The sequence below is a fragment of the Chroicocephalus ridibundus genome, chromosome Z (genome assembly GCF_963924245.1).
Source record: "Chroicocephalus ridibundus chromosome Z, bChrRid1.1, whole genome shotgun sequence".
NCBI lineage: Eukaryota > Metazoa > Chordata > Aves > Charadriiformes > Laridae > Chroicocephalus > Chroicocephalus ridibundus.
In genome coordinates, this window is record NC_086316.1 from 76533453 (window position 1) to 76544679 (window position 11227).

Here is an 11227-nt window from a genome sequence, read left to right on the forward strand (position 1 = left end):
CCGGGGACAGCCCCCGGCCAGAGCCCCCGGTGCCCCAGCCGCGCGGGCGCTGTCCAGGGTGCTGCAGCGGCGCTGCCCACCCCGGGCCCGGCCTCGGGGCAGTGACACGGCGGGGACACGGCGGGGGGACACGGGACCCCTGCAGAGGACCCTAGGGCTTCCTCGGGCCGGTTCGGCCGGAGGAGCCCTGTGGGTGTGTATGAGGGTGAGAGGGTCCGTGAACGTGGGAGAGTGTGTGTCTCTGTGTGCCCCGGGCTGCAGTGGGGTTTCCCCTCCGTGTGTGTGTGTGTGTCTTAGTGTGTGTATGAATGTGTCTGTGTGTGCCCCAGGCTGCAGTGGGGTTTCTCTCTCTCTTTCTCTGTGTGTGTGTCTTAGTGTGTGTGTGAATGTGTCTGTGTGTGCCCCAGGCTGCAGTGGGGTTTCTCTCTCTCTTTCTCTGTGTGTGTGTGTGTCTTAGTGTGTGTGTGAATGTGTCTGTGTGTGCCCCAGGCTGCAGTGGGGTTTCTCTCTCTCTTTCTCTGTGTGTGTGTGTGTCTTAGTGTGTGTGTGAATGTGTCTGTGTGTGCCCCAGGCTGCAGTGGGGTTTCTCTCTCTCTTTCTCTGTGTGTGTGTGAGAGTGTGTGTGTGTGTGCCCCACGCTGCAGTGGAGTTCCCTTTGTGAGTCTGTGGGTGGGTGTGTGAGAGAATGTGTGTGTGTGTGTGCACGCACACCAGGCTGCAGTGGGGTTCCCTGTGTCTGTGTGTGTGTGTGTGAGTGAGTGTGTGTGTATGCGCGCCCCAGGCTGCAGTGGGGTTCCCTGTGTGTGTGTGTGTGTGTGTGTGTGTGTGTGTGTATGTTTGTGAGTGTGTCTGTGTGTGCCCAGACTGCAAGTGCCAGGGTGTTTGCTCTGGGGTAGGGGTGTGAGGTTGTGAGACAGCTAAGCCCTGGGACAGAACTCCTGCGGTCATGGCACAGCCCGACACAGCCTGGCAGAGCCCACTATGCAGAGCTGGAGCGAGATCGATGCAGCCTTAACTGGGGTCTCGTGTCCCCTGTCATTGCCAGGCAGTGCTGGCCACAGCTTATTGAGTGCCTGGGCCCCAGGGAGCCGGGAGGGCACACGCAGGCCCACGTCCCCACTTGTTACACAGCTCAGGGGGTGATGTGTGTTGCCACGCTCCCTGGGGGGCTCGGGGACACAGCTGCTGTCACCTGAGTAACCAGCCCTGATCGATGCCCACTTCCCGCGTCCCGCAGGGACTGTAATTGAGCGGGATGGAGGAGATGGAGGATGCGGGGACAATCCAGCCCGGCAGGAGGAGCGATAGATCTGCCTCAGCACCTGGCTGGGGGCAGACGGCCGTGGCGTCAGTATGCCACCAGCAGGTTCCAGGGATGGGGATGGTGTCAGAGCCTCCTTCTCAGCCCCAAGGAATGGGGGGCAGATTCACTGTTTCAGCCCCATTGCAAGGCTCACAGGCTGGATGGGACTCTAAAGGGTGGATGTCCCCGCATCCCAAAGTCCCCCACTGCTTGAGTCCCAGGACTGCCTGAATTTCTCACCTTGGGGAACTGGGTGATGTGTGTCCCTCTAGCACAGGCTTTTGTGTATTTGTGGGCATTGTCCATCACGCGGGGCACAGGACATGGTACAGCCAGTATCCTCTAAACACCTACCAGGACCGTGGGCACAGCCCCCAGCTGCTTCTGCAGCCCCCAGCAACTTCTGCTAATGAAGCCATTTCTAATTGTCGCCTTTGTGGAACAAAGCGCAGCTCTTCCCCTCTGAAGATCCCTCTTCTACAGCCCAGCTATCGATCCTTGGAAAAAAAGGCAGAGCACACAGAGTCTCAGCCTGCTCCTCCTGAGCCTGCCCAAGTGCTCTGCACAGCTCCTCCAGGGAGATTTGGAGGGCTACAGGGTTTTTGGAGGCCTTGGACCACCCCACAGCTCCCTCCTACGGCCTGGAAGCCCTGTAGATCTCCCTGTAGGAACAAAGGACAAAGCTTTTTCAGGGCACAGTGTGTTTTGCTCTTGGCAAAGGGGACTGGTTGGGTCCCCAGTGCCACCCAGTCCACATTGCTAGCCATGCTAACAAAGGACTGGCTATAAGCAGATGTTTTTGACTTAAGAGCCTGGCTTGGCACCTTGACAGGGTGTTCCCTGGGACAGCTCTGGCACTGCTGAGGCCACACGGGCACGACAGGCCAGTGTCAGGCTGAGCCCTGGGGTGCCGGGAACACTGCGAGGTGCCTTGGAGGCTCCCGAACCTCTCCCGCTGCAGTTTGGAAAGCCTCTGGACTTTTCTCTGTGGTGGACGTTGCTACCATGAATTGGTCTCATCCCTTTGAGGGATCGCGGTAATTGCGAGTGCCAATTGCTGGCAGCCGTGGGGGGCTGGGGCTGGCTGCTGCATTCGTTAGCGTCTCACTTTTTTAGCGAGCGCGTTTGGTCGATAGGAGAAAGGTGAAGCCGGGCAGGCCAAGGCCTGGGGGAAAGCCCGCGGCAGCCTCCTGGATTTCAAAGGCCCTGCATCCATATGGCCCAGAGATCGCTATTATCAATGTCTTTTTAACACACCCCAGCGGCTCTTTCCTGGAGGACCACGCCGGAACGAAGCGGACATCGACCACCCGGGCGGCGGGAGGCCTGCACGCCTCCCTCTGCAGTGCAAATCACCATCGACCGCCTGCAGCCTCTCCTCCTTGCCTCCGAGAGGGGCTTCGTGCCCTCCGTCCCCGCTCCTCGCCGCCCTCCACCACCCCTTCCCGCCCCGGCGGGCTCCGTCTCCACGGCAACGGCGGCTCCTAGCAACGCGCCGCCATGGCAACGGGGCGGGGCGGGGCGGAAGCACCGCCCGCCTCCTTCTGGCCGACGGCAAGATGGCGGCGGCGGCGGTGGAGCTGCAGCGGCTGCAATGGCGCTTGGAGGAGCTGGAGCGGCGCGTCGGCGGCGACGACGGGGCCAATGGGACGCGAAAGGTGCCGGGGGGCGGTTCGCAGCGACCGGGGGGTGGCTCTGTCCCTTCTCGGGGTCCGGCCCGGCCTTCCTCCGGGGCCAGGCCCCGGCGCTCGCCCGGCGGGGTCTGAGTCCCAGGCGGAGGCCCGGCGCGGCCTGACAGGCCCGTCTCCTTCCTCTGTGCCCTCTGCAGGTGGCGGACGAGCTGGTGAAGGTGCAGGTGGCGCTGAGCAATATCGCCAGCAAGCGGGAGAGGATCAAAATCCTGTTCAAAAAAAGTGAGCGGCCTCGGGGTGGAGCGGGGGACCTCTAAACGCCTGTGTGGCATTTCGCTCCCCTAAACAAAAACCCCTTCACCCTTCCCCATGTGAGCCCCTTTGATTTTGGGCTCTTGTTTTGTATATTTCACAGAGAACTAAGTAACTGAGTGTGGTCTTTCTGCTCGCGATTCTGCCACTCGGCTGTTAGGGGTGGGAAATTGGCCACTGCAACCTGTTATTTGCTTGATGTCCGCCTGTGTCAGTGCAGCAATTTGCTCTGCCTGAAGTACAGGCCTCGAGGGTTGTCGGAGATTCTGAAATGTCTTCTTGCATGCTTGGACTTCCTGGGCACAGTAGAGCAGCTCTCTCCTGTGTGTGGTGGGAGCAATAACAACTACCTGAAAGGAGGTTGTAGAGAAATGGGGGTCAGTCTCTTCTCCCAAGGAACAGGCGACAAGTCAAGAGGAAACAGCCTCAAGTTGCACCAGGGGAGGTTTAGACTGGATATTAGTAAAAATTTCTACACTGAAAGGGTTACCAAGCATTGGAACAGGCTGCCCAGGGAAGTGGTGGAATCGTCATCCCTGGAGGTGCTTAAAACATGGATAGATGTGGTGCTTACTGACGTGGCTTAGTGATGGTTTTTGCCAGTGTCAGGTTGGTGGTTGGACTCAGTGATCTGAAAGGTCCCTTCCAACCTAGGCAATTCTATGATTCTATGAATAAGGATCATACACAGCCAGCCACTGGTGGACAGATCTGGGGAGCCACCTCCAACCTGGGGGATATCAGGAGCGGACACCTGAGTGCTTCTTTTTGTCCTGCAAACCTGCTTCCTGGCCAAGTTTTGCTGTCTGGTATCACAGAAGGAGCAGGCTGTGTAAGAAGGGTTGCTGTGCTCCAAGGTTGCAGTGGCTGTTTGGTATAAAAATATAAATCGTGTATTAGTAAATGATTTTAAGGACCAGGATGGAGGGCCGTTGGCTGGTTTTGTTTCAAGGGCAGGAAGAAGCAGATTTCATTCACCTTTAATATCATTATCCAAATAAAAAGCAAGTGTTGTGGGTGTCCATAATGAAGCAGTTATCTGTCTTGAGCCATCTGTGAGTTCTTGGTCACAGTGCTCTAAGTCACATATTTTTCAAGTGCTATAGAAATTGATGAATCTGAAAAAAACATCCATAAGTGGGCAGTGTTTATAAAGTAAGCTAATGTATAGTATGGGGGAAAATTGCACTTGTGAATGCAATAATGTGTCTCGTACTTTTTGTTTCCAAATCCGTTTTTCACTCCAGTTGAAGATGTAATAAAATACCTCGACCCTCAGTACATTGATAGGATGGCTGTTCCAGATGCCATGAAGCTGCAGTTCATCTTAGCAGGTAAGGCGTGAAATGAGAGGAAACAGGGGAGGTGTTTTAGCCCTGCAAAAGTTGTCTTTTACTTAAGTTGGATTGAGGTGGATTTCTTTAATTGTAACGATCTGGCAAAGCACCCTCTCTGGACCTCTCAGAGAGATGGTTTGTACAAGGATGTCTGTCACCCTTAGTACTCCCTTATGTACATCCGTGCTGCATTTTTGTCAGTTCTGATCTTTTTAGTATTTTTTAGTATCAGTTTAACTCCGAATTGATAAAAGATTGAAAAGAAAAACTGGAGCTAGAACAGTTTTCCTCACCCCGCTTCCAATACTCTGTAGGCTGTGACAAAAATGGAAGACCTTTGGATGTATTCTAAACACCTTCCAGCCTTGTCCTCTTTTGCCCCAAAGAATTTGGTTCAGCCTCGTGATGGTGTAGTCTGTGAATGAAACTTGGTGGAGATACTCCTGCATTAAATTGGTGTGAACCAAGGTCCGGGGATGAGCAACACAAAAGTCTACCTAAAATCATAAACAAGCCCCTTTCTATATAGGAAAATTTACCTTGCCAGTATTTGTGAAAAGCCAAAGCAGCGTCTTTCCTTTACTGATGTTGCTTCTTGTCCCTCCCCAACCAGAGGAGCAGGTTATTCCTTCCCAAGCAGCCCTTCTGGAGCAGGTGAAGAACCTCCAGCCCATCTTGGACAGTGCCAGTATCCAAGGTATGTATGTTCCTCTGTGAGTTTGAGCTGCAAATGCCACTCCAAAGCTGTTGCCTATCCTGTTTTTGGGGGTTTTCTTTGAGCCTCAGACTTGAGGACAGCTAAGCATACGACCTGGTATGAGTAACGTAGATACAAACAAATTATGCCCGCTTCTCCCCCACTGCTGCTCTAACATGTTGTGCAAGGTCAAGGAGGTGATGGAGTAGGTCGGGAAGCGGGTTAGAGAGAGCAGCTTGGCAGAGGGGGTGGAGACCAGTGGCTGAGGGCTGTGCACGGTCACCAGGCTGTGGAGCCACTCCTGCCTGTGAGCTCTTTTATGCACAGAACATCCCTGCTCCTGGTGTAGGCAGAGATGCCTTTTTAATCGCCTGCCCAAATGTTCATCCAGGTAGTTTAATTCGCTGTAGTTCTCACTGCAGGCATCCCTTAACTCATGCCATCCACAAGCAGTTAGCAAATAAACTTGGTATTTAATATGAAGGGTAGCTGGGGGTTTTGTATGGCATGAAAGGCATGTTTGTGGTGCTTGCATTCCGTTAGCATAGTTCTGCTGTGACGTGCTTGCGGAGAAGGAATGGTCTTTATTTTGGTAACTAATCCTAAAACAAAATGGATTTCTCTTCTGTGCTTTCAGCGGTTCCTGACCATGCAGCCAAGCTTCAGCGACTCTCTCAAATCCACATACAGCAGCAGGTAGTGTGAATAGCCTTGCCAGTCTCAATGAGCAGGGAGGAGGAACCGTTTGTCAGTGGCTGCACTGAGAGCCTTGTATCTGCAATTGCTTGAATTGCTCATTTCTAGCAGGTTTATTTTTGCATCTTGTCCAGGATAGCCATGCTGTAGTTTTAAACAAAGTGTAACCACTTGGGGAGGGCGTGGCGAGGTGGAAAGTAGCCAAGATTTCTGACAGTTAAGTCTGAACTGGACAAGCACTTTGCCTGCCATAAAGCTGTTTGAGCTAGAGGTTTGAGTGACACTTTATAAGCGGTGGTGGGTTTAACCAGTTGGCATTCCCCCTCTCACTGCGACACCGAAGTAAAGCGTTGTGCTCTGCCAGTATCCCAGTCTCTGGAAGGCTGTTGATAGTGTCACCTTGTGTCTTCAACCTTTCCTTCCCCCTTTGAGATAGTGATGAATGGCCTGGGCAGCACCTAATGCCCCCTTTCAGCATTTTGCTGCACATTTCTTTTCTGGGGCAAGCAAAGTATGGATGCTGAGGACAGGCAGGCAGTGGCGCAAGCCCAGGGACTTTGGTGCTTCACGAGCTTGAGCATTGGTAACCTTTCCCGTGACTGTTGAAAGACATACAACTACAGCGGGTGGCCACAGCCAGGGCCTGAGCTCTGATCTCAGTACTGGCCTTGGATGAGTTTCTTCCCCTGTGCTGTCAGGGACTGGGAGGACAGATGTCCTTCACCTGATTTATTGCTTACTCACCATGGCTTCCCTCTTTGCAGGAACAGCGTCAGAATCTCACTGACGGTGTCAAGACACTCCTGGAAGACTACAACAAAATGGTATCCTTTGAGCCTTGGGCCTGACACAGCTGACCTGCCCGCCTGTCTCCTGGGCTGCCTCACCCCACCACATGCTGTCGGATGTAGGCGATCCCCAGCCCTGTGTTTAGTGGCCAGTGCCCTCTCTGTCACGGTGATGCCTGTGTCCCTGTCATACTCCTCTAGGGAGCAGAGCCGAGGGCCAGAAGTACCCGTGGCTGTGAGATGGGAAGGGCAGGGTGCCACCTGCCAGAGCTCCTGTGCTGGATCCGCTCACCGCACGGCTGGGCACAAAGAAGCGGCGCAGCCCGCTCTGTCAGGTGGTCACTGGTCCCTGCGACGTGCCCGAGCCAAACAGCGGCTAATCCTGGCCATGTATGATCCCAGTGCTGAGATGCATCCTAAAACCAGACCAGGTAGGGGAGGTCTGCTCTTTTCTGTAGAAAGCCCCTTGAAATGCAGAGCTACACGGTGCTCTGAAGCGCCTCCCAGGCTCCCATTGGTGCTCAGTGCCAAGCAGTGGCTCAGCGCCTGGATGGTTTGATTCCATGCAGGCTTTCCACAGCCTCCCTCTCCCAAGGAATCGGGATTGTAGCGGTGCTGTTGGGCTGCTAGGGCGCTTGGACTGTGGTTTCTTCCCTGTGGTTTCTGCATCCCTTTCCTTAAAGAGTCGCGTCCAGACCCTGCTTCTCTCCAAGCAGTTTGTCCAGTGGCATGAAATACTGACACGGCTGGAAACTGCCAAGGAAACGAAGCCAGTGGCAGAGTGATGGCAGAGCCGGGAGCGCAGAGAACGCCTGGGGACCCAGCTGCCCCTGGGTGTCTCTGTAGAGGCTGCAGCACGGCTTGTACCCTGTCACCTCAGCATCCTCCCCCTCGGCGTGAGCGTGTGGCGGGGGACGTCACCGGCTCTCTGTGGGGCACCTGGGCTCTGTCCGCCCCTAGTCGAGGCCATGCTACTCCGTAATATGCCACGTGTTTTGCAAACCTTGCACTTCCCTGTGATGCATTTGGGTTTGTGACGTATTTAAAAACCCCTTTCTGCTCCTGCTGCGGACTGCAGTAAAGTCCCGAAGCTCTGACTGCTTTGTGTTTTCCTGCCCTGGGTGTCACGGGCTGTCCGTTCCTGCCTGGGGGGTGACGCGCGGGGGCCTGGCACCCGCGGGGGGCGGCTGGTACACTCGCCCGGTCTTGGGACAGGGCGGGTAAATCCCGCACCCCGCCCCGGTCCCACCGCGCTCCTCCTGCTCCTCATCCCTGCCGATGTCAGTCGCCTGCGCCCCGCGGGCTCCGGGCCTTTGTCTCCCCCCCCCGTGCCCTGTCCCGGCGCTGGGAGGAGGCAGCGGCGCCGCCCGGCTTCCTGCCTCCGCCCGCCCCAGCGGCTGCCGCCCGCCGGAGCCCCCTCCCGCGCCGTTCAGCTCCGGCGTGCGCGGGCAGCAACGCGGGACATGACGTCACTCCTGCGCGGGTGACGACAGCGCGGCGCCTGCGGCGGCGCCACCAGACCCGCAGCCTCCACGGGCCGACGCGCTCACGCCCTTCCCTCGCGTCTGCGTGCGCGGAGACACCCCCCCACTCCCCCCCCCCAACTTCCCCGCCCGTGCCCGGCAACAGGCGGCATCGCCGATATGACGTCACAGCCGTACGTGGGCCCGCCGTGGTGACGTATGCGTGAGGGGGCGGTGCCGCCTCCCTCCTTCCGCCCGCGCGTGCGCGCGCCCGGCGCCATCTTGTGTCGAGGGGCGCGCTGAGGCGGCGGCAGGTGAGAGCCCTTCCCGCACCCCGCGGCCCGCTCGGCCTCCCCGCCGGAGCCGCTTGGCTCCTTTCCTCCCCCGGTGGCCGGCCCTTGGCCTTCACCCCCCCCACACCCCGCCCTCCGTTCCCCGCCGCAGCGGCCGGGCCTTTCCCAGCGCCCTGTGGCACCGGCCTCGCGGGGTCCCCTCGCCCACCGCGGTCGCAGCCCCCCGGGCGGTGGCTTGGCCTTCCCACAGGGGAGCTCGGCCTTCCTTGGCAGCCCCAGCCCCCGTGGCAGGGCCCGGCGCTGCCCGTCCCCGGTGGAGCTGCACCGATGGCGGGCTGCTGCCGCGCCGGGGGTGAGGGACGTGCTTCCCGGGTACAGAGAGGGGGCACTGACCTGCCCTGCCTCCATAGGGGACGGGGTACACGGTGCTGGCTCTGGGTGAAACGGGGCTCAGAAGCCTCCAGGTAAAAAGCGCTGCGTGCCTGGGCACCGTGGGATTTTTGAGGTGGGGAGGGGTTGTCTATATACATGAGGTGGGCCTCGGTCAGGGTGCCAGCAGAGGACGCTGCCTTGGCAGAGCGGGGAGCTGTGAGGCTGGACCTTTCTATCTTTCAGTTTCCCTCAGAGAACCCTTTTTTTGTTCATCGTGTGCCTTACTGTTGTCCCGCTCCTTTCTGGCCATGTGTCTCCTGCCGGCAACCCCCTGACTCTCTGTCTCCCCTGTGACCTGTGCTGTTTTATTGAGTACCCAGTCCCTGGCCTTTCACCTAGGCTGGCCAGTTTCCACCTAGGCTGGCCAGATTTGGGGCTTGGAGCCCCACAAGCCTGTTCCTGTAACATACCGGAGCTGCTGCAGGTGAGCTGTGCCTGCGTTTATTGTATGCACATTCCGGTGCGACTCGTGGAGTGCAGCTGTGGTCAGTATCCCCTTGGCTTCTGTGCCATATAACCTCATCTCACTCATTTCTCTGTTTTCCCCAGAGATACAGCCTGTATTTTTTATTTCATCTTGATTAGGATGCTTAGGAACCAACCCTGTGTTTCTTCCACCACCCGCCTGTCAGGGCCCAGGCTGCCCTGTGGCAGTGTTCATGCCGTCGTTAGGTGCTGAGGAAGACCGGAGCACAAATGACTCCTCAGCATGAGCAGGGCATTCTTCCTGATCTTTTGGATATGCCTTTCCAGGATCCCCAGCTCTTGATAGCTCAGAGCGCCCTTTGAAGGAAAGGTTGTCGTTAACTGTGGTGAGAGTTTCTTTGCGCAGCAATTATAACGGGAGTTTGTATTAATGGACCCATTTTCCTTTTCAGCACTGCATAATGGAGAATTACAAGAAGACCAAAATTGTGGAGAAACCTTGTCTTCTTCCTTTCACCAACCTGCCCCCTGATATTATTGAAATGAAAGTGAAGGATGGGAGTAAAATCAGAAATCTGATGGGCTATGCCATCAGCAAGATGGAACTGGACTCAGTGAGGCAGATCCTTTTCACTGGCTCAGGCAAGGCCGTGTGCAAGACCATTACCTGCGTGGAAATCATGAAACGAAGGCTCAAAGAGCTGCACCAGATCACCAAAGTGCTCTTCAAACAGATCGAAGAGATTTGGGAACCCATTGTGCCTGAGGCAGGCCTCGATGCCTTGACAGTGAAGAGAAACATTCCTGCTATTTGTGTCCTACTCAGCAAAGATGCCCTTGATCCCCAGGAGCCGGGGTACCAGGCTCCGGGCTCTTTTGACACCTTCTGGATCGAGACACTTAAAGCGGAGTCCCAGGGCCAAATGAAGAGGAAGCAGGGTGGAGGCAGGGGAGCTGGCAGCACAGGAAAGCTCCCTCGGTCGGCTGGAGGAGCACCTGGGGAGCCCTGCGCCAAGTCCTGAGACGCGGACACTGTGTTTGGGTGTAGTCTGGGGGAGTTGTGGAAACAAGCCAGCTGCTGTAGCTGGAAAGCTGCTGCTGAACATGGGGGCTTGCAGAGTTGTTAGGGGAGGGCGGGAGAGGTTAACTGTTTCACAATGGCCGTGATTGTAGGCGTCTGGAACTTGTGTTTTGACAAGTTCCCTTGTCAAAGGCTACCAGGCCGTGCTCTTCAGCGTGCGGTTCAGGGAAGACAGGAGTCGTCTCTGCTTGAGCAAGGACCATTGGCGTCTCGTCAGTGAGCCCCGGCGAGTGGCTGCTTGGGGAGCGGGGTTTCAGCTGCTTGGGGCGGTGTGGCAGCCCAGGCGGCAGGCACGCCTGTCAGGCGCCCGCTGGCATGGCTGGTGGAGGTGGCTCTTGCTGCGGTACAGAGGGGGGATGGGACCCGACGGGGATTCCCCTGGCTGCCGCCTGCGTCACCGGAGCTCATCTGAACGGGACAACGGGGCACGGGGCTGCCTTGGTTACGTCTTCTGTGCCTGAAAGTCCATCAGCTGCTGAGCCCGTCAGGGGGTTTGAATGTAGGATTGCGGTGGTACAACTCCCGTGTGCGACTGTGTGCATGTCGCACCCGTTCTGTCCTTTCACCTCGGTGGAGCTGACGGTTACATCTCTCTCTGCCAAAGTGGCAGGAGTCGACTCGTGTCACAACCAGCCTGAAATCCTGTAGCTGCACGAGTGCCCTGGGGTGGTGGTAATGGTAAGGTCCAAAGGACCCTGTTCTTTCCCCTTTCTGCTCCTTTTCAATGCACAGAGATGGGTTTAAAATAAAGTTTCCTCTTCTTGTAAT

General features: G+C 56.7%; 2 protein-coding genes across 4 annotated transcripts; both read left to right on the forward strand.

Moving 5' to 3' along the window:
- Positions 1–2811: 2811 nt before the first annotated feature.
- On the forward strand, positions 2812–7861 carry DCTN3 (dynactin subunit 3). Its single transcript, XM_063320712.1, has 7 exons — positions 2812–2961; positions 3132–3216; positions 4494–4580; positions 5197–5280; positions 5918–5976; positions 6741–6800; positions 7460–7861. The coding sequence occupies exons 1-7, from the start codon at positions 2863–2865 to the stop codon at positions 7547–7549; spliced, it is 564 nt and encodes a 187-aa protein (XP_063176782.1). The 5' UTR covers positions 2812–2862; the 3' UTR covers positions 7550–7861.
- Positions 7862–8005: 144 nt separating this feature from the next.
- Positions 8006–11227, forward strand: RPP25L (ribonuclease P/MRP subunit p25 like). Of its 3 annotated transcripts, none has more exons than XM_063320713.1 (2): positions 8006–8541; positions 9831–11227. In XM_063320713.1, the coding sequence occupies exon 2, from the start codon at positions 9840–9842 to the stop codon at positions 10398–10400; it is 561 nt and encodes a 186-aa protein (XP_063176783.1). In that variant the 5' UTR covers positions 8006–8541; positions 9831–9839; the 3' UTR covers positions 10401–11227. The 3 variants fall into 3 exon arrangements, with proteins under 3 accessions (XP_063176783.1, XP_063176784.1, XP_063176786.1); XM_063320714.1 differs by lacking the exon at positions 8006–8541 and adding an exon at positions 8574–8984; XM_063320716.1 differs by lacking the exon at positions 8006–8541 and adding an exon at positions 9000–9376.